The following is a 23907-nucleotide window of genomic DNA, read 5'->3' as shown; positions in this document are numbered from 1 at the left end:
AAGTTTTATTATCTTTTAACATTTAGGTCCAATCAACAATTAAAAAGTGATATTATGAGAGAGAAAATAATATGATTCCACCATTGTCCATCGTCTACTAAATTATTTAATTAATTTAATACCCACCTATACATTAAAGAAAATACTAAAATTTGTTGTTTATCATTAGAAATTAAATCACATATGGTATCAAATATAGCATATCATTCTATACGTTTGATTTAATGTAAGATCTAAATTGCATTTTTTAGTTGCAAATTCACCATTAAACATGATTAATAACAAATAATAAAAAATTCTGTAATCAAAATATTACAAAGAGTGAACTTTAATTCCATAAAATTCTCAACAACTAATTTTAATATGTTGATAAGTATATTTATGATGTTAAAGTTTATTCTTTGTGATATTTTGATTGCAAATTTCTTGATTATTTATTGCAGATCATGTTTGACAATGGGTATATAATTGAAAAGAGTAATTGTATATTGTATTAAGTAAAAAATATAACATGATATATTATTTTTTGATACTGTATGTGATTTGATCTATAATGACAACAGCAAATTTTAGTGTTTTTTAAATGTATGAATTGATATTAAATTAATTAAATAATGTAGTAGATGAGGGGTAGTGATGGAATCATAATATTTTTTCCCTCTTAATATTACTTTTTAATTATCAATTGGGTCTAAATGTTGTAAGATAATTAACTTTATAGGAGATTAGTGTAATGTTTGATACCTGGGGGAGGTCAGTGAAATAATCAAAAAATTCAGGTGAGGTTTCTGAAATCATCCCAATTTTCTCTTCACCTGGCTTTCACATCACTATAAATGCCTTTTTTTCAACCACTTCTACCACTCCGCCACTTCAAAACCCATTTCCTTTCTTTTCTTTCTCCGCTTTTTCTCTCTTTCTCTACTTTATCAAACCTAATCTTCTTTCTTTCTTGCTCCTACTTTTCTTTTTGTTAATATATTTTTAGCGAAGGGATTTTGTAAATTGATTAATTTAAACAAGTTTCGGTGATTTTGATGATCAATGTGGTCTGGTTGAGAGAATTGATAAAGAGGAAATGGTGGGAAGCTAGGGAAGGAGGAGCAAGAAAATTTTGAAATTTTGAACAGTTCAAAATTTAGTACTAGAATTTTTTAGAAAATAAAAGAAAAAGGACAAGAAAATGGTGGTGAGGAAAGTAGGCAAGTATGAGATAGGAAGAACTATAGGAGAAGGAACATTTGCTAAAGTTAAATTTGCCCAAAATACAGAGACAGGGGAGAGTGTTGCCATGAAAATACTCGATCGCTCCACCATCATCAAGCACAAGATGGTCGACCAGGTTTTTCTCTATTTCCCATTATCCCTTTTGGTTCAAATTTAGACAATTCAGTTTTTTTTTTTTAAATGATTTTGCTGCTTGTATTGTAGCTAATTAGCTACTCTCTAGACAGACTGAAAATGGATCCAGCAAGTACTTGTTTTTATTTGGTTATAATCTAGTTCCTTTCTGCTCTTAATTGAATTTGAATCAAATTCTTGAAAATTAAAGCTTAAGAATAGAGTTTTGTTGGTGTAAATTATGTTATGACATGACAATTGAGGTAGAGGCATGGTTCGAGGTAATGGTCTAGTATGCTAATTAAGCTCATTGAAAGATGACTGTGCTGAAACTTATTTTGTGAAATCTCCAATGATACTTGAATAGCCATAACGTAGCTAGTAATCTGTGGTTAGTCAACCTTACTTGTCTTGAATTTGGATTTGAATGCTGCTTAATCGGTTGAACTCGGTTGCCAGCAAATCCTATGAAGCGGTTGTTCAGTTGTTGATTTTTTTGACAACTTGATGTTGCATCATTCTAATGATTAATAGCTAAAATTTGGTAATTTTTAATCTACAGTTACCATCCCACTTTTTCACCACTTGAAAGTTGTAGCACCTTTGATGTTTTAGATATATGTGCTTTTTAATTTCTTACATGAAGAGCTCAATGATACTTATCAAATGGGATTCTCCTCATTAGACGCTAGGCAGTATGTTTTTGTGTATTTTTGTTCTCATTAGACGCTAGGCAGTATGTTTTTGTGTATTTTTGTTCATTTTCTTCTGCTGCTCTCGCAATAGCTTACATGTTTTCATGTCCGAGCCTAAGCTTTTCAGAATTTCCATAATTAAATCTCAATGACAGGTCTTGTCATTTTCTTCATGCAGATTAAGAGGGAGATATCTATAATGAAGCTTGTCAGGCATCCATATGTTGTCCGTCTACACGAGGCATGCTTTCAAAATGAAAACTTTATTCCATTCCTTTTCAAATGGAATTGTTATTATTATCTCAGAATTCTATGCAGTTTGCTAGTCTTGCTAATCTTAGTCATCCCATGTTAGGTGATAGCAAGCCGCACCAAGATCTACATCATCTTGGAATTTATTACTGGTGGTGAATTGTTTGACAAAATTGTAGGTCCTTTACCAAACATTGTTGCGTAAAATGGATTTTCTAATATGCTCCCAGCAAAACTTCTAGCATGCTTAGAGGGTCACAATGTTTCGGCATCCATATGTAGGTTCACCATGGAAGGCTAAGTGAAGCTGAATCTCGTAGATACTTCCAGCAGCTTATAGATGGTGTGGACTATTGTCATAGTAGAGGAGTCTACCATAGGGACCTAAAGGTTCTCATTTACTGACCCAGTGACACTTGACTGAATCTGTTTTTTATACCTTTTATTGGAATCCTCATGATGCATGCTATGCTTCGCAGCCTGAAAATCTTCTACTAGATTCACAAGGGAATTTGAAGATCTCAGATTTTGGACTTAGTGCGCTACCAGGACAAGTAAGACATCAGAAGTTGATATTTCCTTGCCCAAGTTGTTGAACACAATAGCATTGGGACACTAATAGTAGTTTTTATGCTCAGGGAGTCAACCTGCTCAAGACAACGTGTGGAACTCCAAACTATGTGGCACCAGAGGTATTTCTTTGAACTGGTTCTTGGACTAACTGTAGCTTGTAATTTTATAAAGGGGATTAGATTGTTTACTTTTCCCAGTTTTATTTTATTAAACATTTCCCAGTTGCACGTGATATATGTACGCTCTATAGGTTTTGAGTCACAAGGGCTATGATGGTGCTGTAGCAGATGTCTGGTCCTGTGGTGTCATCCTTTATGTCCTGATGGCGGGTTATCTTCCATTTGACGAGATTGATCTTACTACACTATATGGCAAGGTATTGTGTTTTCAGCATATCTGCACTATCATGAAAGTTATCAGATACTTGGGTTGCTTTGCTTGACTTTTGGATCTAACTCCATTGAAGCTTGTTTCTAGTAGTTTTGGTGTCAAGAGATTTGCCACATGTCAAGGAAGCAGTTGGCCATTACCTTCATTTATAAAGGATATAAACTATTATGTCATACTGGTATGTATGTTTTGCAGATTGAAAGAGCAGAATTTTTATGCCCATCTTGGTTTCCAGTTGGAGCAAGATCCTTGATTTCTCGAACTTTGGACCCCAATCCTGACACGGTAAGTAAGTCTAACTAGTTTGAGATTCTGAAACCGTAGTTGTTATGCTCTTGTCTTCTTCCAATCGACAATTAGTTGCCTATTTCAGGTTTTCTTCAGTTCTAGAGGCTAGCTTGAGAAATTCATGTATTGAAATTTGCTTTCTTGGAAGTTTCTGAGCCAACAAAATACAAGATTTATTGGAGGAGAGCAGGAAGTCTCTCGCTTTAACTGATATTTTTAGTAGCATACCAAAGAAAAAGCAATAGATTGGAGTAATCTCGTTACAGAATTTATTAGAGTACTTGCACCTTATTTGTAAAATTTGGTATGATTTGAATGTTGTAAGAACTGAAAACATAATGCACAACCTTGTAACTCAAAAGGTTCTGAGTTTGTAAGGTGCTTCCATTGGTCAGCAGTTTACGCATTTGAATATCTATGGTAGAGTTTTTCAGAGAAGAGCTTTGTTGGGGACCATTACTTAGTGCACTCACTTTGTGTTACAATGTCTCTTCGTTTATGCAGCGTATCCGAATTGAAGAAATCAGAAATGATGAGTGGTTTAAGAAAGGCTATGTTCCTGTGAAACTTGCTGAAAGTGAGGATGTCAATCTGGATGATGTTAATGCTGTTTTTAATGATGCTGAGGTTGGTGAGAGTAAATTTGCAGCAGCATTTTGCATCATCGTTAGTTCTAGTGATATATTAAGATATGACTGCAATCTATATTTCTTTTTTCTGGGCTTTGGTCCTGTAGTCAGGAATTGGTTGTGATACTTCCACCCGTAGCTGTGGTGATGGAGCATTAGAAGCTATTTGCAGTCTTATACTTATAACTGACAAATATCTGTATCCTTGCCTGATGAATCTCTTTGTTTCTTTAAGTTCTTAAGTATATGTATCTCATTGTTCGCTCTTCTTTTCATCACAATAGTTCTTTCATAATCAGCTTTGCAGGTCATAAAGCTTGTAAAATAGTATTCCTTATGTGATTGGGTTCTTAGTATATTGCATGACAGCTTGTTCTTTGTTGGGAAATGCATTAACAACTGCATGAATAGCTACTAAAATGAAAGATGTAATACGCACCTGCATGATGCACATTTTGTTCTTTAACCCCATTACTGCAAGGTCCAATCTGTTTCTTAACCAACTGTTATGATCTGTGAGGGTGGCTTTCATGACTTAATTCATGATGAAACAAGTTAAAGTTTGTTGAGTAGGTATGCTGTTTTGCTATATTAGGAGCGAAATTTTCTGTGCTAACCACAGAATGTTCCCATTTTAAATGACTAGTTATTATGCTGAGTTTTAATTTCTTCATTCATGGGTTGGAAGTTGGCTCTTTATTCCTCACATGTTCTCCATGTTATTGTGTTGCAGGAAGAACAAACTAATGAGCAATGTGGGAATGAGGATGTAGGGCCTTTGGTTCTTAATGCATTTGATCTAATCATTCTCTCCCAAGGATTAAACCTTTCTGCCTTGTTTGATCGTAAGCAGGTACAAGCACCAAATTATCACCTCAATTTGAATGAATTTTAATTCAAGTATTCATGTTACTTCTTGCTTAATGTTGTAGTTCATAATGCAGTCCCCCTCCCTGTCCTAGTTAATTTTACTTCATCATATCTGATCCAACATTTTCATTGAACCCTGTGGATATACAGGATTTGGTGAAAAATCAAACGCGCTTTGTTTCACAAAAACCTGCAAAGGTTGTTTTATCGAGTATGGAAGTTGTTGCTCAATCAATGGGTTTTAAAACCCATATTCGTAATTATAAGGTAGGATACTAGATATGTTACCTACCTTTTTGCAAATCTAGAAAGCAGCCTTGTGGCATATTATTTCTTATCCTAAAAGCTTTTGTAAAGTTGATCTCTATCTAAACCTGTTAAGTGGTGGAATACATGTTTTGAAATTTTAATTAAAAAATTTCTCAGATGAGGGTGGAAGGCCTTTCTGCAAACAAGGTTTCACATTTCTCAGTATTTTTGGAGGTAAGGATGCAGCCTTCTTACTGTCCTTAACTCTTGACAGACAGTTTTAGTTATGCAATCATTTCCTGAACAGATCTTTGAGGTTGCTCCAACATTTATTATGGTAGACATTCAGAAAGCTGCTGGAGATGCTAGTGAATATCTCAAGGTCAGATACTGGAAATTATTCTACATTATTGCTGTAATTGAGCTTATCGGTATTTGTTATGCTCACTGTTGATCTCTTCATCTTTACTGTTGGAGTTGAGGAAACTAGTAAAAGGGCTATAATACTTACTCGGGTGCTGTCTTTTTGCATTCGCATAAGAGAGAGAAGGTGGTGGTAATGCATGGTTGCTGGAAATTATGAAGTGTTCCAAACTTGTTACAGCACTAGATAGATATTATTGCCTGCTAAACGAATCTCGAGTCTTTGATTGTTGAACTGAGATTTAGTTGTTTTCTGGCAGTAGAGCTGAGAAATAGAATTGAAAAGATAATTTATTTCTTGGATATTTGTTTTGGAACTTGCTACTATAATGTAGTGATTATAAAGAATTTACTCTGCAGTTTTACAAAAACTTCTGTAGCAACTTGGAAGATATCATCTGGAAACCACCTACGGACTTGTGCAAATCAAGGATCTCCCTGGCAAGGAGTAAAAGGCGATGATCTATACTAGTATCCCGAAAGCAACCAAGTCTGTAGGATAGAAATGTTGATGCAATATGGGTCGTATACGTATAATTTACAATACCATGCTTTCCTCTGCCTCCTACCATGCTTTGAGTGATATGGTACTGTCTGTCTGTCTGTCTGTATTCCCCAGTTTTGTATTAGTTGTGCAAATTAATATGAAGCCCTCATTGATGAAGTCCCCTTAAGTTGGATTGCCTGGGAGACAATGCTAGTTATACTTACCAATCTTTAACACCCCTCTAGTTGTACTATCACATATAGAGTAGAAGTTGTACCACTTGTACTTCCTGCTCCCTTTTTTAAGAAGTACCATTTGTACTTCTTGCTCCTTTCTTTAAGAAGATTGGTCTTTGTTGTAAAATTTTTCACTTTTGATAGTGTAAAAGTTGTACCACTTCATCACCTTTGACGAAGATTAATCTTGCTGCAAAGTGTTATGGTTAGAGACAACTTGTAGATAACAGGAGGCACATTGTGAATTTTGATGCTGCATTGCTTGGAGGCAGGCTGAAGCGTCTTCCATTATGTGTTGGCAAGTGCAGAAACCTTCCAACAAGAAGAAGTTCATTGCAGTTCTCTTGTGTGCGAATTGCAATCGTCAAATTTACTAATCAACAATTTTAACCTTGTTTTTAAGCTCCAATGACAATGGTGGACAATTATCAAAAAAAGATTCAAGATCCAAACAAATTTCAAATCTAACGATCAAATTTGAAATAAATTCAGATCTAACAATAAAATAAGAAATTTTTTTGTCTCACTAAAAACTCTTGAGAAAAACATAAAACTCTCAATAAATAAAAATAAATTTAGGAGAGACTTTATTAGAAAAATAAAGCAAAACAAAATTTATGAGAGGAAGACTATAATGTGATCTTCCTTCCTTCCTAAATGAAAGGTCTTTAAAAAGAGGAGAAGAAATGGAGAAAAGAAACCTCTCCTAAATTGGGATTTGTAATTTTTTTTCTTAATTTCTTGTATATTCAACGCGGGTAAAATAAATGAAATGGGTTAAGGCATTATCTTGATAGCTTTAAATTTTTAAAAAATTTAATTATGAAAAGTGATTATAGAAAAAAAATTAAAATCAATGAAAGCCACTCTTAAATTGATTATGAATTTTAACTTTTTTTAATTATTGAAAGAGAAATCTATAATGAGTTAAAATAATCGAGACAACAAGTCATAAAAAAGACACGACGCGAAACGAAACCATTCCACCAGAGATCCGACCCATAAAACTATCCGCTCCATCGGATCCGACTCCATAAACCTTGTCTGAATTGTCACACTCCTTAGACAGAGCAAAGGCGAGGAAGAAGAAGATGGTGAAAGCCGTCGTCGGAGAAGAATCACGGCTAAAGTTAATCGAAGATCGGCTCAGCCAAGCCTCTGTTCCCTCTCAGGTAGGTCTTGTGATCGGGAAATTGAGCAAGAGCTTAGACAAAGGCTTCGTTTTCGATTTAATTCCGACTCCCCTGAACGACGCTGGTGAACCAGCTTCTTCACTAATTGAGAGCGGTAAAGATGATGGAAATAAGAAGAAAGGTTCCAAAAGCAAGCCTCAATCCGACTCCTCGGCTTTGGTTATCGACAGAGATTGGGTTTCCGAACACGCTCGTCAGGTTAACACATTTCCACTAGTTATACTTTTTTTTAAATAATTTGCTGTAATTTGAATTATCAAATTATGTGTTTGAATTTAGAATATGACTACGAGAATTGCATATTTTTGTGCTAAGAGAAGATGAAAGTATTTGAGTATTTTACATGTTGCACTGGATGATGTATAATGTATGTGTATGTATTACTGCAAAAACGTGACGTAAATAAAGATTATTTTGATCATTATGAAATGAATAGCAGTCCATAGAAATTAATTTTAAATTTTGATTGTATCTTATTTTAAATGGTTCTAATTTCATGGAAATTATTATCTGGACTTTTATGTTCCCTGTGGGGATTAGATGTATTCCAGTATTCATCCTATTTCAACTTTGAGCCCATTGATTGAGTTTTACGAGTTGTATTAATAACCTGCACGAGGTTCTTATCTATCTCCAGAGAGTTAAAGATACATTTGGGCTGGATATCATCAAAGTTGGGCTCTTTGACCTTGCGTTCATGTCCAGTTTTGATTTTCTTAAGTTTGGACTTTGGTTGCCTGCTTGACTTTCAGCCTAGGACTCTGTGAAAATCTATTCTTGGCAAGTTAGATATATGGTTCAAAGAGTTGCTCAAGTACTAATGAAGGTTTCGTTTTCAGGTCTCGAGAATGCTGCTTGGTGGGATGAAGGTTATTGGTGTCTATATATGGGTCAATGAAAGCTCCTTCAAGAATTCAACAATTACACTTTGTCAGGTCTTGTTCATTCAGCAACTGGAGTTTTGCATGTTTAAATACAAACTTGAATTTGTGATTGAGAGAGAGATGACTGTTTAATTTTATGGATGTGAAAGAATAGGTGGATTTGACTATTATGATGGTATTCTCAATCCTGGTCTGGATATAGACCAGAGTTAAGACAGCCAGATTTGAGTATTACACTGCCATCTCTCTCTCTCTCTCTCTCACATACGTGCGCGCGAACACGTGTTCACACAAGTGCACACATTTTGTTGAGTGAAATACAACCTATGACATCATTGGTGGCAATATCTGGAACAATTTCTAAGCCACATTGGGCATGTTTCATGCTCTTGAATGTGTTTGGCCACTTAATGACCTTAGTGTTTCTGAATATTTGACCTGGTCCATATGCTACTGCTAATATTATGCTCTTTCAGACTGTAAAAGGAGTCTGTGATGCAGTGCCCTTTATGGACACTGATATGGATGAGAGACTGCTCATCCACATTAGTTACAGTCCCAGAAGGTAACTTCAGGAAAAAATTTGCCCCCTCATACAAGTTTAATGTCTTTCAGTTCATTGATACCCTGCCTGAAAATTTTGTATCAGATGGACCTGTCGAAATTGTTCGCTGGCTTCTAACATTACATCAAGTAGTTTACGGCCTTGTGATTTCAAAATGGGAAAAGTTTTGTCTTCCTTGAAAGAATTTAGGTGCACATATAACTTTGATATGAGGTAATTGTAATCTGATTTTAGTTTTTCATATTCTAAGCCTAATGTGATTGGTGAAAGTATCTAGCATTCCATTCCTACCCACAAAAAAAAAAAAATTCTAGGAGACAGAGCACTATTCCCATTTTTCTCTCTCTCTCTTTTTTTTTGGGCTCCTTGACATTTTCCAATCACACTTAGTGAAGTATTGTTGTGGCTACCTGGGTATGTTTTTAAGTGGTTGAGTTATATTTTTCACAGGTTACCAGTTTTCTCTGAAAATGGATCAAGTATCAGAAAAATGAGTGAAGTTCTTCGTCGTGGACTTTCAACGCATGCCAAAGAGCTTAAAGGCGCAAAGTGTTTGATTAATGGAAGACTGGTAAGGAACTGTTAAATTGCGGAACTGTTGCACTGTATGTATTGTTTCTGCGCCTGGTATGGAAACAGTGAATTATTATCAATCATGGAGTAGTGTGGTTCTGTGAAACTCTAACTTGAAATGCAAGGTCTGTGTCCACCATGCATGTAATTTGGGTCATAAACTTTTTAAGTGATGCACACTTTTTGGAGCCTTTAAAATATTGTTTGTCTGCTGGCCATATATACTGCTAGTAACTAATGTCTAATGTCATCTATTAACTATGAAGATAACGGGGTAGAATGCTGCTAATATTGATATTACTAATGATAGTGTACTGTTGGTGCTGATCCAGTGACATAATACAAAGAAGAAAGCAAATAAATTAACAAAATGAGACATTTCTGGCACAAATATACCCTTTAGATTTCTATAACGTGTATTATTCATGGTAAAAGGTATTTTCTAGTAGGAAATTAGGAAAATATGTTAGGCAAGTTGTAAAGCTGCAGAAGTCATGCTTAGATTGACTTCTGAACTATTATTGCCCTGCTTACCTTCTAAAAAATTTGTTCTCAGCCTTTTCTTGTATAATTGCCTACCTCATGCTAACCTGCGTTCATCGTGTATAGGTCACAGATATGGGGCATCTAGTGATAGGTGGTCTAGGGTGCTAGGGATCATGAACCTTACTTCTAAACATCTCAGGGACAAGGCCATCATCAGGGTGGTATTTTGTTACCCACTGCTTCTTCTTCAAAGTTGTAATATTTTTGAATAAACAAGGCAATTTTGTGGTCCTGTAAGCCTTAGATAGTCCAGTTAATTTGTGTTAAGAGTATTGCGACTGGTAGTAGAAATGTACATAAGTTCCTAGTTATATGATGAAAGCCACATAAGACATGAAGAAAGCATGTCTCTTTGTTTTGTTTCAGATAAGGAGAAGATCTGGTGGATGGAAAAAGAGCGTGCCTTTTTGCTACCTTTTTCTTATAAAATACATCAGCCTATTCAATTTCATTGTGATTATGTTAAGTTTAGAAGATTACTTGTAGATATTGCATTGTCAAGCTATAGCCGTCATCTGAAATTTGATTTTTTGAGTCTAGGTGCATGATTTTGTTGCAAAGTGAATCAACTTTGCAACTGCAAGTGTCTGTCTCCTTTAGTACTTAGACATGGTTGAATGTTTAAGTGATTTTCTTACCATCCAGCCATCAGTGTGCACCTGAAATCATTGCATATGGTTCGATGCCTATCAATCCAAATGTATGTTTTTTCCCCAAGCTATAATAATCTCATAAAAGAGGCTAGATCGGAATTTAAAAGTTGCTTTCTGATTGCTTAGTATAGCTTTGTGTGATGTTGATATTTCATTCCTTCCATCTGTTAAAGCCATCCAATTCAAAAGCTATTGGCTAGAGTGTAAAAGTTATTTTCCCACTGGATTAAAGGCAGATTTTAGTATGGTTGATGAGTTAAAGTGAGTAATATATTGTGCACACCCTGCAATGCCCCCATTATGGCCTGCAGAAGAAATGGTGTCAAGTTTGCTTCTTCAATGACACAATTCCTGTATGCAATTATTAATAGACAATGTTTAGTTGTCTACTGTCAGCTTTATCTCTTTCCTTTCTTTTCTAGTCTATTCTCTTTCCTCGATCTTCTCAAATCATGTATGTTTAGGGGATTGAAGATGAGCAATATGCACCAGATGGTTTACATGAAGTTGAATTTCTCCTACCTTTCATGCACGATAAATCTTTAGAAGGTGAGTTTGGCCAGTTTTGTTAATATTTCATTTTATACGTCATTGAGGACCTGGTTGGGTTACTTTGCTCAACTTTTGTAAGCTTATATCGCTTATTGGTGTGATTTTTCTTTATAAAGTATACAGGCAGACAGAGGTGGTTGGTGTCCTTGTCTTTCATGGTTCTGTGTGCTCTTTTGCCTACCTGAATCCGAAGGAACCGATGTCACAAGCTTTGAATGAGATAAAGGTACTCCACAATAGTTTCAGAATGTGCTTCCCCCTTTCTTTCCCTAACATGAAATCTTTTTGATATTTGTTGACAAATTATTTCAATTCTATAAAGGTTTTTGGTGTGCCCATCCTGTGAACATACCAAGATTGACAGATGGATAGTATATGCTTGTCTTTAGAGAGTTGAATTTTCAAGAAGAATTGTGAATTTGGTAGGGCAATTTTCAACTACGAAAATTTAATCAGCTAGTGCTGAAACTGTTATTTCAATTTTGATCAATGTAAACTGGCATCTCAAATTCACTTGATCTCTTGATAATGTTCTGATGTTAGTAACATTTTACTTGAATTTTTTAAATGCCCATGCTTTGATTTGAAAGCCCTGTTCAGTGATGAATCTCTTGGAAGATCAGGGTTTTATATTTCTTCTCCCTTCAGGCTGATATTTTGTAGCTGTAAATTTATTCAGATGTATGATCATAGGCTTCTGGTGTTTAGGAAGACATAATCATGAGTTTGCAAAGTAGATTGGAGATCTTGTGTGATGAGGCAGACAGAGATTCAGAATCAATAATTGATGAAGATCAGGAAGCAGGCCGTCATTTGTCAATGGGAAAACAAATTCCGCAGCTTGACCTACAATTGCAGAGGTATATGACTGTCAGCAAGTGTTGCTTATTCAATATTGGTGGAAAGTACGAGAGTGCACAGACAGTTTTGCATTATCTGTCCTGGATTCAGTTGGTCTTAAGCGCTTCTATGAAAGGAAAAGGATGTCTAATTATGTTTTTTTCCTGGCATTTATTTGACTGTTATTGATGATCAGATCATGGGATGCCATTTTTATCTTGTCGTGATGAGACGTGTCTACTTTCCAATTTTCTATTTTTTCCTGTCATGGTTTCAGTGAGTGAATATGAGCAATATAAAAAGTTATTTTAATCAACAAACTGTTTCTGGTGACTATGCCGAACTGACATGGAACTTTATATGTAAAAATAAATTGTTTGGTCAATGCTAATGAAAGCTACTTAGTCCAGTGAAAGAGAATCAGATGAAATTCTTGTGAATTTGGTTAATAGGAAGTGAGGAGTATTTTTTAGGTCAGAAGGATCGGCCCTGCAGTCAACTTTTCTGTGTATGTATGTGTGCATGTGTGCATCAGGGATGAAAGGACAAACAAAGACAGAAATAGAGTAATATAAAACAACCCAAAAACAAAATTGGCGAGTGCCTATCTCGTCCTCTGTTCTCATGGTTTATTAGATGGTTAGAAGTGGAATCATTTATGAAGATAATATGTCCTCCATTATAAATAGATCATCTTCTTTAAGTCCTCAAAGCTGATAGTTGAATTCCTTTTCACCTATTTTTATTGTCATTTGAATTAGAGAATTCTCAAACCTGTCATTTCCTCGAAGAGTATTCATTCCATGGCTGGCGGGTACATACATCTGTGACTACATTCTGCCATCTGAAACAATTGAGGTGCGTTTCTGGAAACTCTGACTGTAACAAGATCATATTGATAAACTTATGTTTTATATTCTTTTCTAACAATAATTTATGTTCTCTGACTACCATTCAAACATTTGATGAATGCTAAATGATATATTGGATCAGAATTAAGGGCTTCAGATCTTTGATTGGAACTTTAATTCTTCAGAAAGAGACGTGTGTTTTGACAGTATCCATCTTTAGCAGATTATGTTGGCTGCGTAGTTAAACACTTCTTAAAATAAAATGAAATGGTGACTTAGTGATACCGTTTTGACTTTTCCTTGTCCTGCTCTTGCCATCCCAGGTTCTCAAAGATCATTGTGTTGAGCTGATGTCCATGGAAGCTCCAGAAGATGATTCAGCAATTTTGGGGCTGGAATCTGAAGCCCTTTACGTAACTTCTGCCAGCAAGTCTTTTTGGGACATTGCTGCTAGTCAGTTATCTTCAGAATCTAAGCCGGATGGTTTAATCTCAAAGAAAAGCAAGAAGGAAAGGAGCCCCGGGACATCACAGCTGGCTAAATTAGGTGATTTGAGTATAGTTGCAGCCTTCTTTGTTCTTATATTCTCTGTGGTAGTGGGTTTGGCTTTATTTGTTTTCAGATCACAATAATATTGAAGTTCAATCCAGACGTGCCAAGGCTGTATGTAGAAACTTTTCTTCTTGTCTGATTGGATACTATCCACCAAATCAAAATTTTGGAGAAACAGAGTTAGATTATGAACTTATAGTAAGCAGCTGTTGTAACCACATTTTGAGAATTTTCATTTTAGGGTCCGCGGCATAAAAGGATAATATGATCAGTGGAGGAACATTGATCATTATTTCACCGTCATTTCGTACAGATAATCTGTGATCTACACGCAGTTTTTAGATGTTTTTTGTTTCATGATTCTGGATTCATTTATATATCTGCGCTTACTAAGTTATGAGCTTGGTTGCTATTGGCTGTCAGTAATTCCTACATGACACACTTCTGATAATTGTATTCTCTAAGCAAGTTGAAAAGGCAGGGAGGAATATGGTGTAGAGTAAACTTGTTTCACATTTCTCCAGTCGTCTTCTGTAAAATTTAGTGCAAGATAAAATAGCCGGTTGAATAGGCACAAATAATCACTTTGACAAAGTAGTTGGTTTGTGATAAATATGTTCCCTGTAAATCTGAAAGCAACATGCAGCAAGGGTTACAAGCTGCACCGATCTTCTCTCTAAGGAACGGAGGTGTGAAGAAGAATAAGAAACATCAAGAGCCAGCATGCCTGGAGCAAAGTACTGAGTGAGTAGCCGAAGTCAAGAGTGACCCTTTTCCATAATGTAGAGATTGCTTGCTAGAGAGATGGTTATTTCCTTTGGGGTAAGGATCAGGTAATGATTTTAGGGTATTCATAAATCGTCAACCCAACAAGCCAAAGATTTGGCCACAACAAAATGGGCTCTAACAATCTTTTGACTCAAATGTGAGTCATCAAAGCAAAATGATAGTAAGAAAATGAATCCGTGGAGCAGGAGGTCCTTGCCAAGTATGATATTTTCTAAAACCTGAGATTTCTGACGACCCTGATAGAACTAAGCGTTAATAGTAATTAGTATAGTACTCCAAAGAATCAAATCCTACTTGGCTGACCCGGCAGGATGCTCCTCACTAGCATCATCACTTGGAACATCAGTTCCGCTTGGAATTTTGCCTGGATAATTAGTTGTTGAAGAATCTGACCCAATCATGCTGCAGGTCCAAAAATTCATGAATGAGAAAGATGAAAAACGAGAGGTATAGGATCCCTTCATGATTTGGGGGCAGCATACCTTCTGTCAACAATAACCATGGAGCGAAGTTCACAATTGCTAAATCTGCATAAACAAATGGAAATGGAAACATCAACGCACTGGTGGAACAAAACAGTGTCAACGGATGGTGAAAGAATATTTCTGGAATTGACTACAGCAAGTACGTCTCTTTGAACTGATTTTTTTAGCATGGATTGCACTCTACAAACAGCATGTGTCATTGTTGACACCATCAGGGAACAAATCCATTGCAAAATGCAAAATTAAAAGTTTAAGGCAATATCTCATGGACCACCACGTTTAAAGGGGAAGCAATTCTCCTTCAGTAATGCCAAAAGTACAAGCACAGTGGACCTAATATCATGTTGATGCTCGATAGCAACTACTGAGTCAGTTCAAAGTTTACCTATCTGCCAAAAAAACTAATGGGGTTTGCAGTAACTAACAATTGCATTTCCATATCATCCACCAATTTAGGGAGAAGCCAGCAAACTCAGACCAGTTTGTAATAAAATTACAACCTACTTGAGACTGTTAGCCCACGGGATTAGATTTATTCTGATGGCTTACTCGCTGTACTAACAGACAAAAAGCATTTGTCATGTTAAACAATTTCTCCGCATCAAAATTGTCTACCTCATCTTGCGAATACAATCATGGGCTTCTAGATGAGCTTTAACAAAAATTGAGATGAAATTTGTGGCCAATTACTTCTAACGATTGAAAAAATTGTCCATTAAGGTGGTCTGCAGACATATAGTGTAACTTACGGTGTGCATATTTCACTCTTAACGGATGGATGACAGTCATTTCCATATGCACTTAGTGTATGAACCAAGAAGCCACTATGGGTAACAATTGCGATCTCCTTTTCCTTCCGTGTCCACAACCTGGACAATTTCAGAAAACGAAGTTAAGAATAGAAGGAGGACCAAGAAGTCGATCTTTCACAATCTGGTTGACAACCTTTTTTTTTTTTTCAATCCACCCTTATTAAGTTCTCTCCCTTTTTCATAAAATACACAGTTCAAGCCTTCACGCATTATCATCCTGTTAGAATTGATACAAATCTTCCAAAATTTAATTTTAGGAATTAAATCATTTAAGGAGCTACCATAGCTGTTCCAAAGAATCAAGAAGTCACCATTTCAAGAATTCCATCCCCCTAGCTGCAACTTTGTCATTTGGTTCTCGGACATCAGCCTCCCACAATACATCAGCATCACTTTCAATCTGAAAGTAAACGTAACACATAATCTATTAGCAGTGGCTACAAAAGAGATAAAAGAAGCAGTTAATTCATTTTCTGGGCATTGTTTAACAACTTGCAAAAAACTACTTGCCAGTGAAAAATCAATTGCAGGAAAAAGAGTCGTATACTCGCTTACGCTTCTCCTTTTATCACACCAATGAACTCCCTGCATTGTGAAAATGAAAAATATCAAGAAACATCCTATATTCAAACATCACCAGATACAGGCGAAATACTGTTGCAGGTAGAAATCTCCACAAAATCATGCAATGCATTTAATTGAAGTCCTAATTTATTTAGCCACTTGTCCAAGTATAGGGGTGAGAGAGAGAGAGAGAGAGAGAGAGAGGTGGATGATGCATCTAAGAAATCCACGTCATTCAAGTAAAAGTTAAAGAAATAACAGCTTTTGTAAAAGTTCCAATCCATCAGAAAGCAGAGAATTAAAAGTCCACTGGAATGCCGGAGCAATTTTGTTTCAAAATTAGTGTAAACCATCAAGTTACTTACTGAAAATATCATTAAATACCACATTCAATAGGGCATAGCAAAAGGGAAAGCAAACAAGCAAATTAGTTTTGATTAAGAACACAAACATATAAAACCTGCAATTATGCAGAAGGCTTATACATAAAGACAAAGGCACACATTTTAGAGCTAGAGGAAGCGAAAAAGAACATGGATATACTCAATATCTATGGCTAAAAAAAATATATATCAATAGCAAAGTTCAAACTCCATGGTCAGATAAGTTACATGCTATTGGAGTCTCATACCAAATGTTCTCGACAAAGTTCCACAGCTATGAATGGAGGGCAGTTCAGACTTGAAATTGCTGGTCGGCTACTATTCCCAGCATTTTCAGTCATAAGTGGAGGAACATCTATTCCGTCTTTGTAACTTCCTGCACCAAAAACTCCTACTGCCGTTTGCATAGTCCTACAAAAAAACTAACCACCGTTATTGAAACTTATTGTCTTCATGTTCAATGCTAAGACTGCTAGATACCACCAATAGGAGGTATTAATATCCAATATCACCTTTGAAAGTAAAATCATGATACCAATAGGAGGTATTAATTCTTTTGCCCCTTTTCAACGTCACTTTTCTACTTGTCACATCTCAGACATCCATTTTTATCCACTCAAATATATTGATCAACAAGTGCCAGTGCAGGATTCTCAAATGACTTTTCAAATAGCAGCAATTCAGAGACACACAAATGCAAAAAAATGGAAAAACTATAAGGTATTCACCTTTCATGCTCCAGAACGAAGAATAAACAGCTTCAGGTTTTAACGACTAGTACCTTAACAAAGGGGAGCAGATGACTAATTCAATCCTCTTGGACAGTCCAGTTGAATGAACATGCTTACGAAGATTATCTACCTGTTAGAAAGGATGAACCTGTCCTCATCACTAATAATAATAATGCAAAATCTTTTACTCATGAACGGTACAGAAGTTTATTATGGTTAAATAAAGCATTTTCAATATTTCTATTAAGAACCTTTCTCGAATTCTAAGGCATGGTTCTCTCTAATCATTTAAAAAAGGAAAAAAAAAAAAAGTAGAAGTCAGATTTTGAGCAAATATTTCTGTCTGATTTTAAAATTGATCTGAAGAATAAAAATAATTACATCAAGCCCAGTAATGTTTCTTTATCTAAAACCATCCTTAAGACCTTAAACCAGCAATACTTGCAGATCACATTTCAGAAATTTTACCTGCTTCCAACCCAGAGGTGTGAGTTGGGCATCAAAAAGTTCTGGAGACAAGTATGCACTGTGGTCCTTTTCACCAGCAACATTGTGAAATCCTTGAGCGTGCCTTACCTAGAAATTGGAAGGCAAAAATAAATAAGTGAAATTGGAATGCACCAGTACATAGGTGTACACCACTTTCTACATCCAATTTAAGCAAAAAGATCAAATACACCATGTCACATGACTCGTTATTATGAACTTATGGCTCTAACATGAGGAAGAAAGGACAAACCAGGTGAATAGTTTTGCAGCGGTGTAATGGGTACAAGCCTTGGCCAACAGAGCAATCCATATCTGCAACTGCATCAATGATGAGCTCAATAAACGACAGCTCTGACAGTAAGAGCAGCACTGAAAATGTAGCCGTAGAAAGAAGAAACTAGTCTGATACTTATGCAATTCAATTAAGCAACACCCCACCAGACTCTCCGAGCCTCTCCAGCAAAGACAAGGGTTGGAATATCGTGATTGATAGGCCAAACGTCCATATGTTGAATAAAAAGCTACTACAATTACACAACCTGCTTAATCAACCGACCTTAGATCTACATAGCACATAGCATAAAGAAAGACACATAAGCAATTTGTTTTCTTTTTCTTTCTCATCTTTCTAACTCCTTGTTGTATGTATGTAGGCAGCAGCAAGGGAAGCAATGAGCAACCATCTTCTATTTTAGCGAGCGAAATGGAAACTTAACAAAGTAGCATTACTACTTCATTAATCGACATTCGTCAGGTAGAGGCCAATAAGGAAACTAAGAAAATCAGAACAAAGGCCACCAATTCCCAATCAAGTAGAGAAGCTACGAAACTACTGCAGCATAAGTTGTAAAATCATGATTTACGAGTTTCTAAAACTAAAGCAATCACACAATTATCTCAAAAGGACAAACAAAATTGCGCATTTCAACAGAAATCAGGGCTCCAACGCCTAATCTGCGCACCATCACACAAATAAACCAGGAAAAACCTTCAATTTGTTCGAGTTTCACAACACTTTTCAATTCCCGAAGTCTTGGCATATCATATTCTGCTCTCTTCATATAACTATTTTAACATTCCACAAGCAATTAGTAGCACAATTCATATGGGATGCAATTGAAAGAAAGAAAAGGGGGACAGACAATTATTGCTTTTCACTTTTGTCTTTATTCCAAGATTCCTCAGGTAATAAAGCTGAAATATGCAACGCAAGAATATCACCAATCCAACAGAAAGAATATACCTCAAAATCAAATATATATATATATATATACAAAGAGAAAAAAGAATGCAGAGAAAATCTTACCGGGCGGAGAGGATGAAATGAATGGTACGGCTCCAAAAGACGAGGGACTTGGAAACTGCTGGCGTTGTTTATTTATTTCTAAATATGGGAATTTCTGTTTTAGAGTATTGGAAGAAATGAAACTGAGACCACTCGGGCTTTCTGGAGGTGCTACAACTATTGGTATTGGGGCCGCTGTTAAAACTTAAAAGGGGGTCCCCAACGCCCAACGCTAAACAAATGTTCGTAGCCAATAATAATAACGTACGGCAAACGGATCCGGATTGGGGTGTCCTCCTATGTTACAGAAAGCTGCTGCTTCTACTTTCGTTGTACTTTCTGCAAGCCATCTCTTTCTTTCATTTCTCTCTCTCTCTTTTTTTTTTTTTTTTTTTTTACGTAAATCTCGTATACACCTATAGTACATGTAACATATAGTATATCATTTGATTCAAAATATATATGTAAAAGTCGAATTTTAAATTAAAATTTTATATAATTATTATTCATTCGATATTGATAATATATACACAATTAGTATAAGAAAAATTAATCATTCTATTTTTGCTATCTTTGTTTCCGAAACTGGAAAAAAAGTCCATGCTGATAATACGTACACTGTTAGTATATGTAATATGTATAATTTCTACATAATTGAGGACTTTTCTTTTTTAATTTACAATACATATATTTGATTTGAGGACTTGAGGTACGTGAACATCTTTTCTTTGTTTACCCTTTTTCTTAAACCCAAAAAAAAAAAAAAAAAGGAATTGCCAGTGCTACAGTAGACTTTACGTTGTTCACCTGAGATAAAGAATGGTAGCATATATTTTGGCTCTTCCATATTATTCATAAAATGGTGTATTTTTTAAATCCAAAACTCAACTCGACAAGTGACATCAGCTAACTCTCAAACTCTCCCATTTCTCCTTTTGATTTGTAAGGTTTGGACAATATTCTCTTATATTATAAGAATATAAGGAGATAATATTATAAGAGAATATTATAAGAGAATATAAGGAGATAATATTCTCCTAGGATATTATTCTCTTATAAATGTGTTGATAATATCCTAGGAAATGTGTTGATAATATCCTAGGAAAAATGTGTTGATAATTCTCCCATTTCTTTTATAATATTCTCTTATAAAAGTTTTCTGTCTAATATCCTGGGATATTATCAACACATTTCCTGGGAGAATATTATAAGAGAATATAAGGAGATAATATTCTCCTAGGATATTATCAACACATTTTTCAACCACTTTTTATTTCACATACATCACATAAAAAAGTGCTATAATATTTTTTTTAAAAATTATCCCAAATAATATACTATCCAAACACACTCTTTGTTCTCTCTTAGATATTCTTAGTGAAAGTTTTATGTAGTTTTTCAATTTCTTTATTAGATCTGAGTTTTTTCAAATTTGCTTATCAAATTTAAAATTTCTTAGGTCTATTATACAAATCTTTCATAATATTTGAACCTGAAATAATTAATGAGTAGATTTAACTATTGAAAACATGTAGATATAGTTTTGGGACTGCACGTATTGTAGCTTTTTTAAAAATATATTTAGAGCTTTATAGTGTAAATTTATCTGTTTTTCGGATCTATAGTATCTATTCTTAAGACCTTTAATATCTGTGCATGCTTGATGATATAATTTTTTTGCATTAGTAATATACTTCAATATGGATGTTATATATATATATATATATATATATATATATATATATATATATATATATATATTAGAAAAAAGGATTGTGTAACGTAACATTGATATTCAATGCAAAAGAAAACTTTTAATGAAAATGTTAGTTGATATCCATTGTTGTGCAATTAGTTACTTCAGACATTGAAATTTTTATAGAACATTTTTTTTTAAGAAAACCATTCTCAATCAATCAATTTAGCAATGAACAAGTTGTGCTTATAGAACAAAAAAATAAATAAATAAACAATACGTTTGCTTGTGTTGCAATAAATTAATTCTTATAAAATTATTTTCATCCCTTATCCACTGGCTTGATCAGCCCAAAATTCGTAAATAAGTTATTAAGAGTAACCAATTGCCAGAAAGATTGTTACAGATATTTTTACTATTGGATCTTTTCTAGATTGAAACTATATTAAATTAAACTACCAAGATATAAGTACTTTTTTTTTGCCGCAACGATGATATTCCTATAATCTAATCTATCCTAATCTTGGGGGAGGGGGAGTCGATGAGAGTAGAAACTCTATCGAAGAAAGCCACTGAAGGCAGCCATATATAGTGGCAATTTGGCGGCTTGATGGTGAAGAGCCGGTGGCCACCAAGATACATGCTACTTTTTTTTTTCCCTAAAGGATAGAAATTTTCTCATAATAAGGAAGTAAAATTACATTGTATAAGTAAGGGCTCAAATTTGACTTTACAAAAGTGGACTAGGCCACTGATGAGCTTCAGGTTCCTCATCAATGAAGAAGTATGGCTAATCTACTCAGTTTAGCACTGAGTCTATCCCTATCACCAGGTAATCTATCAAATGAGCATTTCCTAAATATTGTGCAAAGATCTTTTATATCCTCCAAGTGAGCTGCCAGCTTTAAGTTACTAAAACCTTGATACCGTATGATATTTAGAACCTAAATGCATGGTGTTTGGATCTTGATATGCTGCCATCCTTTCTCCTTTAGCTTATAAAGTGCCAGTTTGATGGCCAAAAGATTGTCCTGCACTGCTGATCCAGTGCTTCTCTCATTCAGTATCCAAGCTTCGCATTTTTGGTTCCAATTGTATTGTGCTGCAACTCCAATTCCCATATTTTGGCCTTCCACATGTTGACCCACTTCCACGCTAATGTTCAGCAAGTAATCATCCTCTCCCATCCGTTCCTCCTCATCTTATACTGTTTCTGTTTCGGACATGCTCAGCTGATGTTGTATTTGTTGTGATTGGTGATACTCCTTGCAGTCCTTAATTGCTTTCCTAATGACTTCCATTGGATGTGTATCCTTGCCGTCAAATTCAGCTGCATTCCTGGCTTTCCAGATCTGCCAAAGGATGTTCACTGTTAAGTTTATGTGCTCCCTCCCCTCCTTTCGCGTCTGCACTTCCATTAACATGGTCCACCATCGCCTGAAATCAGCGGTGTGCTCCTTAAGTCCATCCCACTGGAGGGGCGCTATCCGCCATATCATTTGTGCTTGTTTACAATGAAAGAAGATGTGTTCCACTGTTTCACTATTTTCCCCACATATCTTGCAGATTATATCACCTTTGCTTGTTCGTTTATGAAGTGCTTCCCTACATGGCAAGGCTTGGTGCAGGATTTTCCATACAAGCAGCTTTTGTTTGTGCTTTATCTTCATCTTCTAGAGCTGTTTCCAGACTTTCCCACTCCCTCCCTCCTAGCTTGTTTCTCCCTTGACTTTGCCGTTTAGTTCCAACAATTTTTTCTCTCTTGTTATTGCTTCATATGCTGACTTAACTGTTTACTGTCCATTCTCACTATGGCTCCAGAAATAGCAGTCTGGTCTATCAGTCAGGCTTATAGGGATTTTGAGAATCTATCCCGCTTCTTGTGCATTAAAAGTCCTGAAAATTAGTGGTGAGTTCTATCTAAAGTTGGAAATCAGCTCACTTACTTTGCTAATCATACAATCTGGGGGCTTTAAGGACTCTACTTTACCGTCTTTGCCATCCTGGATCCAGGCATCTTCCCAAATTTTGGTACCGTTGCCATTACCTATTTTCTTCCTTGCATCTCTCCTTACCTCCTCTCTTGCTCCCATCATGCTTTTTCATATCCAGGAGGAGTTGCCTTTGACTTCGCAGCTTAGAGGTGATTCATGTGGATAGTACTTGGCTTTCATCACCTTGCTCATCAGCAGGTTTGGGCAGGTGAGAAGCCTCCAGATTTGTTTACCCAATAGAGCTTTATTAAAGCCTTGTAAGTCTTTAAATCCTAAGCCACCATTGTGCTTTCCCTTTGCCATCTTTTTCCATGAACACCAATGCACTTTCCTTGTGCCATTCTCCTCCCCCCACCAGAACCTTGCCATAATAGCATGAATGTCTTTACATAGTTTGACTGGAAGCTTGAAACATGACATTGCATAGGTTGGCATTGTCATGGTTATAGCTTTCAATAAAACCTCTTTTCCTGCTTGGGAGAGCTGCTTGTTACACCAATTAGAGACCGTTTTCTGACATCTATCTCTTATAAAACCAAAAATCTAGTCCTTAGTTCTGGTGATGACCATATGTAGCCCCAAATACTTCCCTTGATGTACCATCTGTATATGTCCTAGTCTGCTACAGATTTTCTTTTGTTCGTCCGGGTCCACATTCTTGCTAAAAAAAACTGATGATTTTTCCATATTTATCAGTTGTCCTGAGCCTTGTTCATACAGTTCCAATATCTTCATCACTTCTTCAGCTTGATCCTTGTCGGCTTTGCAAAAAATCAAAGAGTCGTCTGCAAAGAAAATGTGACTGATTGGTGGTCCAGTTCTACTTATCTTCAATCCTGATAGCTTGTGATTGCTCTCTGCTTGAGTCAACAAATTGTAGAAGCCTTTTGATACTAATAAGAAAAGGTAAGGTGATAGAGGATCACTTACCTAATTCACCTTGAAGGTGTTAAATATCCTTTTGACTCCCCATTTATATTGAAAGAGAAGGTAGCCGTTGTGATGCATTCCATTATCCATTTAATCCAAATCTCATT

At 35.7% G+C, this 23907-nt stretch overlaps 4 protein-coding genes across 9 annotated transcripts; 2 read left to right on the top strand and 2 right to left on the bottom strand.

The window, feature by feature from the left end:
• Positions 1-843: 843 nt before the first annotated feature.
• LOC113712404 (CBL-interacting serine/threonine-protein kinase 8-like) lies at positions 844-6612 on the top strand. Of its 3 annotated transcripts, XM_027235813.2 has the most exons (14): positions 844-1342; positions 2215-2277; positions 2392-2463; positions 2571-2678; positions 2768-2842; positions 2927-2980; positions 3112-3237; positions 3447-3536; positions 4044-4166; positions 4902-5021; positions 5189-5305; positions 5465-5521; positions 5595-5669; positions 6071-6612. In XM_027235813.2, the coding sequence occupies exons 1-14, from the start codon at positions 1184-1186 to the stop codon at positions 6170-6172; spliced, it is 1341 nt and encodes a 446-aa protein (XP_027091614.1). In that variant the 5' UTR covers positions 844-1183; the 3' UTR covers positions 6173-6612. The 3 variants fall into 3 exon arrangements, with proteins under 3 accessions (XP_027091614.1, XP_071923945.1, XP_027091615.1); XM_072067844.1 differs by lacking the exons at positions 2392-2463; positions 2571-2678; XM_027235814.2 differs by lacking the exons at positions 4902-5021; positions 5189-5305; positions 5465-5521; positions 5595-5669; positions 6071-6612 and having other exon boundaries at positions 3625-4069.
• A 765-nt stretch (positions 6613-7377) lies between these two features.
• On the top strand, positions 7378-13945 carry LOC113712802 (uncharacterized). The gene is made up of 10 exons (XM_027236384.2): positions 7378-7824; positions 8466-8561; positions 8987-9075; positions 9160-9288; positions 9526-9646; positions 11312-11396; positions 11516-11625; positions 12108-12259; positions 13001-13097; positions 13414-13945. Exons 1-10 carry the CDS (start codon positions 7525-7527, stop codon positions 13720-13722), a joined length of 1488 nt encoding a protein of 495 aa, XP_027092185.2. The 5' UTR covers positions 7378-7524; the 3' UTR covers positions 13723-13945.
• Positions 13946-14181: 236 nt separating this feature from the next.
• On the bottom strand, positions 14182-19451 carry LOC113711154 (phosphoglycerate mutase-like protein 1). Of its 4 annotated transcripts, XM_027234338.2 has the most exons (11): positions 19202-19409; positions 19038-19089; positions 18146-18213; positions 17875-17982; positions 17457-17536; positions 16924-17086; positions 16239-16313; positions 16040-16128; positions 15666-15785; positions 14914-14958; positions 14182-14833 (listed from the first exon to the last, which is right to left on the bottom strand). In XM_027234338.2, exons 3-11 carry the CDS (start codon positions 18203-18205, stop codon positions 14722-14724), a joined length of 852 nt encoding a protein of 283 aa, XP_027090139.1. In that variant the 5' UTR covers positions 18206-18213; positions 19038-19089; positions 19202-19409; the 3' UTR covers positions 14182-14721. The 4 variants fall into 4 exon arrangements, with proteins under 4 accessions (XP_027090139.1, XP_027090138.1, XP_071923946.1 ...); XM_027234337.2 differs by lacking the exon at positions 19038-19089 and having other exon boundaries at positions 19202-19451; XM_072067845.1 differs by lacking the exon at positions 19038-19089 and having other exon boundaries at positions 18146-18207; positions 19202-19408.
• Positions 19452-22078: 2627 nt separating this feature from the next.
• Positions 22079-22546, bottom strand: LOC113711183 (uncharacterized). The gene has a single exon (XM_027234364.1). The coding sequence runs from the start codon at positions 22544-22546 to the stop codon at positions 22079-22081; it is 468 nt and encodes a 155-aa protein (XP_027090165.1).
• Positions 22547-23907: the final 1361 nt, after the last annotated feature.

The sequence above is a fragment of the Coffea arabica genome, chromosome 10e (assembly GCF_036785885.1).
Source record: "Coffea arabica cultivar ET-39 chromosome 10e, Coffea Arabica ET-39 HiFi, whole genome shotgun sequence".
NCBI classification, from domain to species: domain Eukaryota; kingdom Viridiplantae; phylum Streptophyta; class Magnoliopsida; order Gentianales; family Rubiaceae; genus Coffea; species Coffea arabica.
The sequence above is the reverse complement of the archived record's forward strand: the minus strand, read 5'-3'. Positions and strand labels throughout refer to the sequence as shown.

Excerpts from the sequence above, each read along its gene's own strand:
- LOC113712404 (XM_027235813.2), top strand. The coding sequence starts at position 1,184 with ATGGTGGTGAGGAAAGTAGGCAAGTATGAGATAGGAAGAACTATAGGA. Across the intron at positions 3,537-4,043 it reads TGGACCCCAATCCTGACACG|CGTATCCGAATTGAAGAAAT; the intron begins GTAAGTAAGTCT and ends TCGTTTATGCAG. Across the intron at positions 5,522-5,594 it reads ATTTCTCAGTATTTTTGGAG|ATCTTTGAGGTTGCTCCAAC; the intron begins GTAAGGATGCAG and ends TTTCCTGAACAG.
- LOC113712802 (XM_027236384.2), top strand. The coding sequence starts at position 7,525 with ATGGTGAAAGCCGTCGTCGGAGAAGAATCACGGCTAAAGTTAATCGAA. Across the intron at positions 12,260-13,000 it reads CTTGACCTACAATTGCAGAG|AGAATTCTCAAACCTGTCAT; the intron begins GTATATGACTGT and ends CATTTGAATTAG. Across the intron at positions 13,098-13,413 it reads TGCCATCTGAAACAATTGAG|GTTCTCAAAGATCATTGTGT; the intron begins GTGCGTTTCTGG and ends TTGCCATCCCAG.
- LOC113711154 (XM_027234336.2), bottom strand. The coding sequence starts at position 18,956 with ATGAAGAGAGCAGAATATGATATGCCAAGACTTCGGGAATTGAAAAGT. Across the intron at positions 18,214-18,883 it reads GAAACTCGAACAAATTGAAG|TTGCAGATATGGATTGCTCT; the intron begins GTTTTTCCTGGT and ends TCATTGATGCAG. Across the intron at positions 14,834-14,913 it reads ATGGTTATTGTTGACAGAAG|CATGATTGGGTCAGATTCTT; the intron begins GTATGCTGCCCC and ends TTGGACCTGCAG.
- LOC113711183 (XM_027234364.1), bottom strand. The coding sequence starts at position 22,546 with ATGAAGATAAAGCACAAACAAAAGCTGCTTGTATGGAAAATCCTGCAC.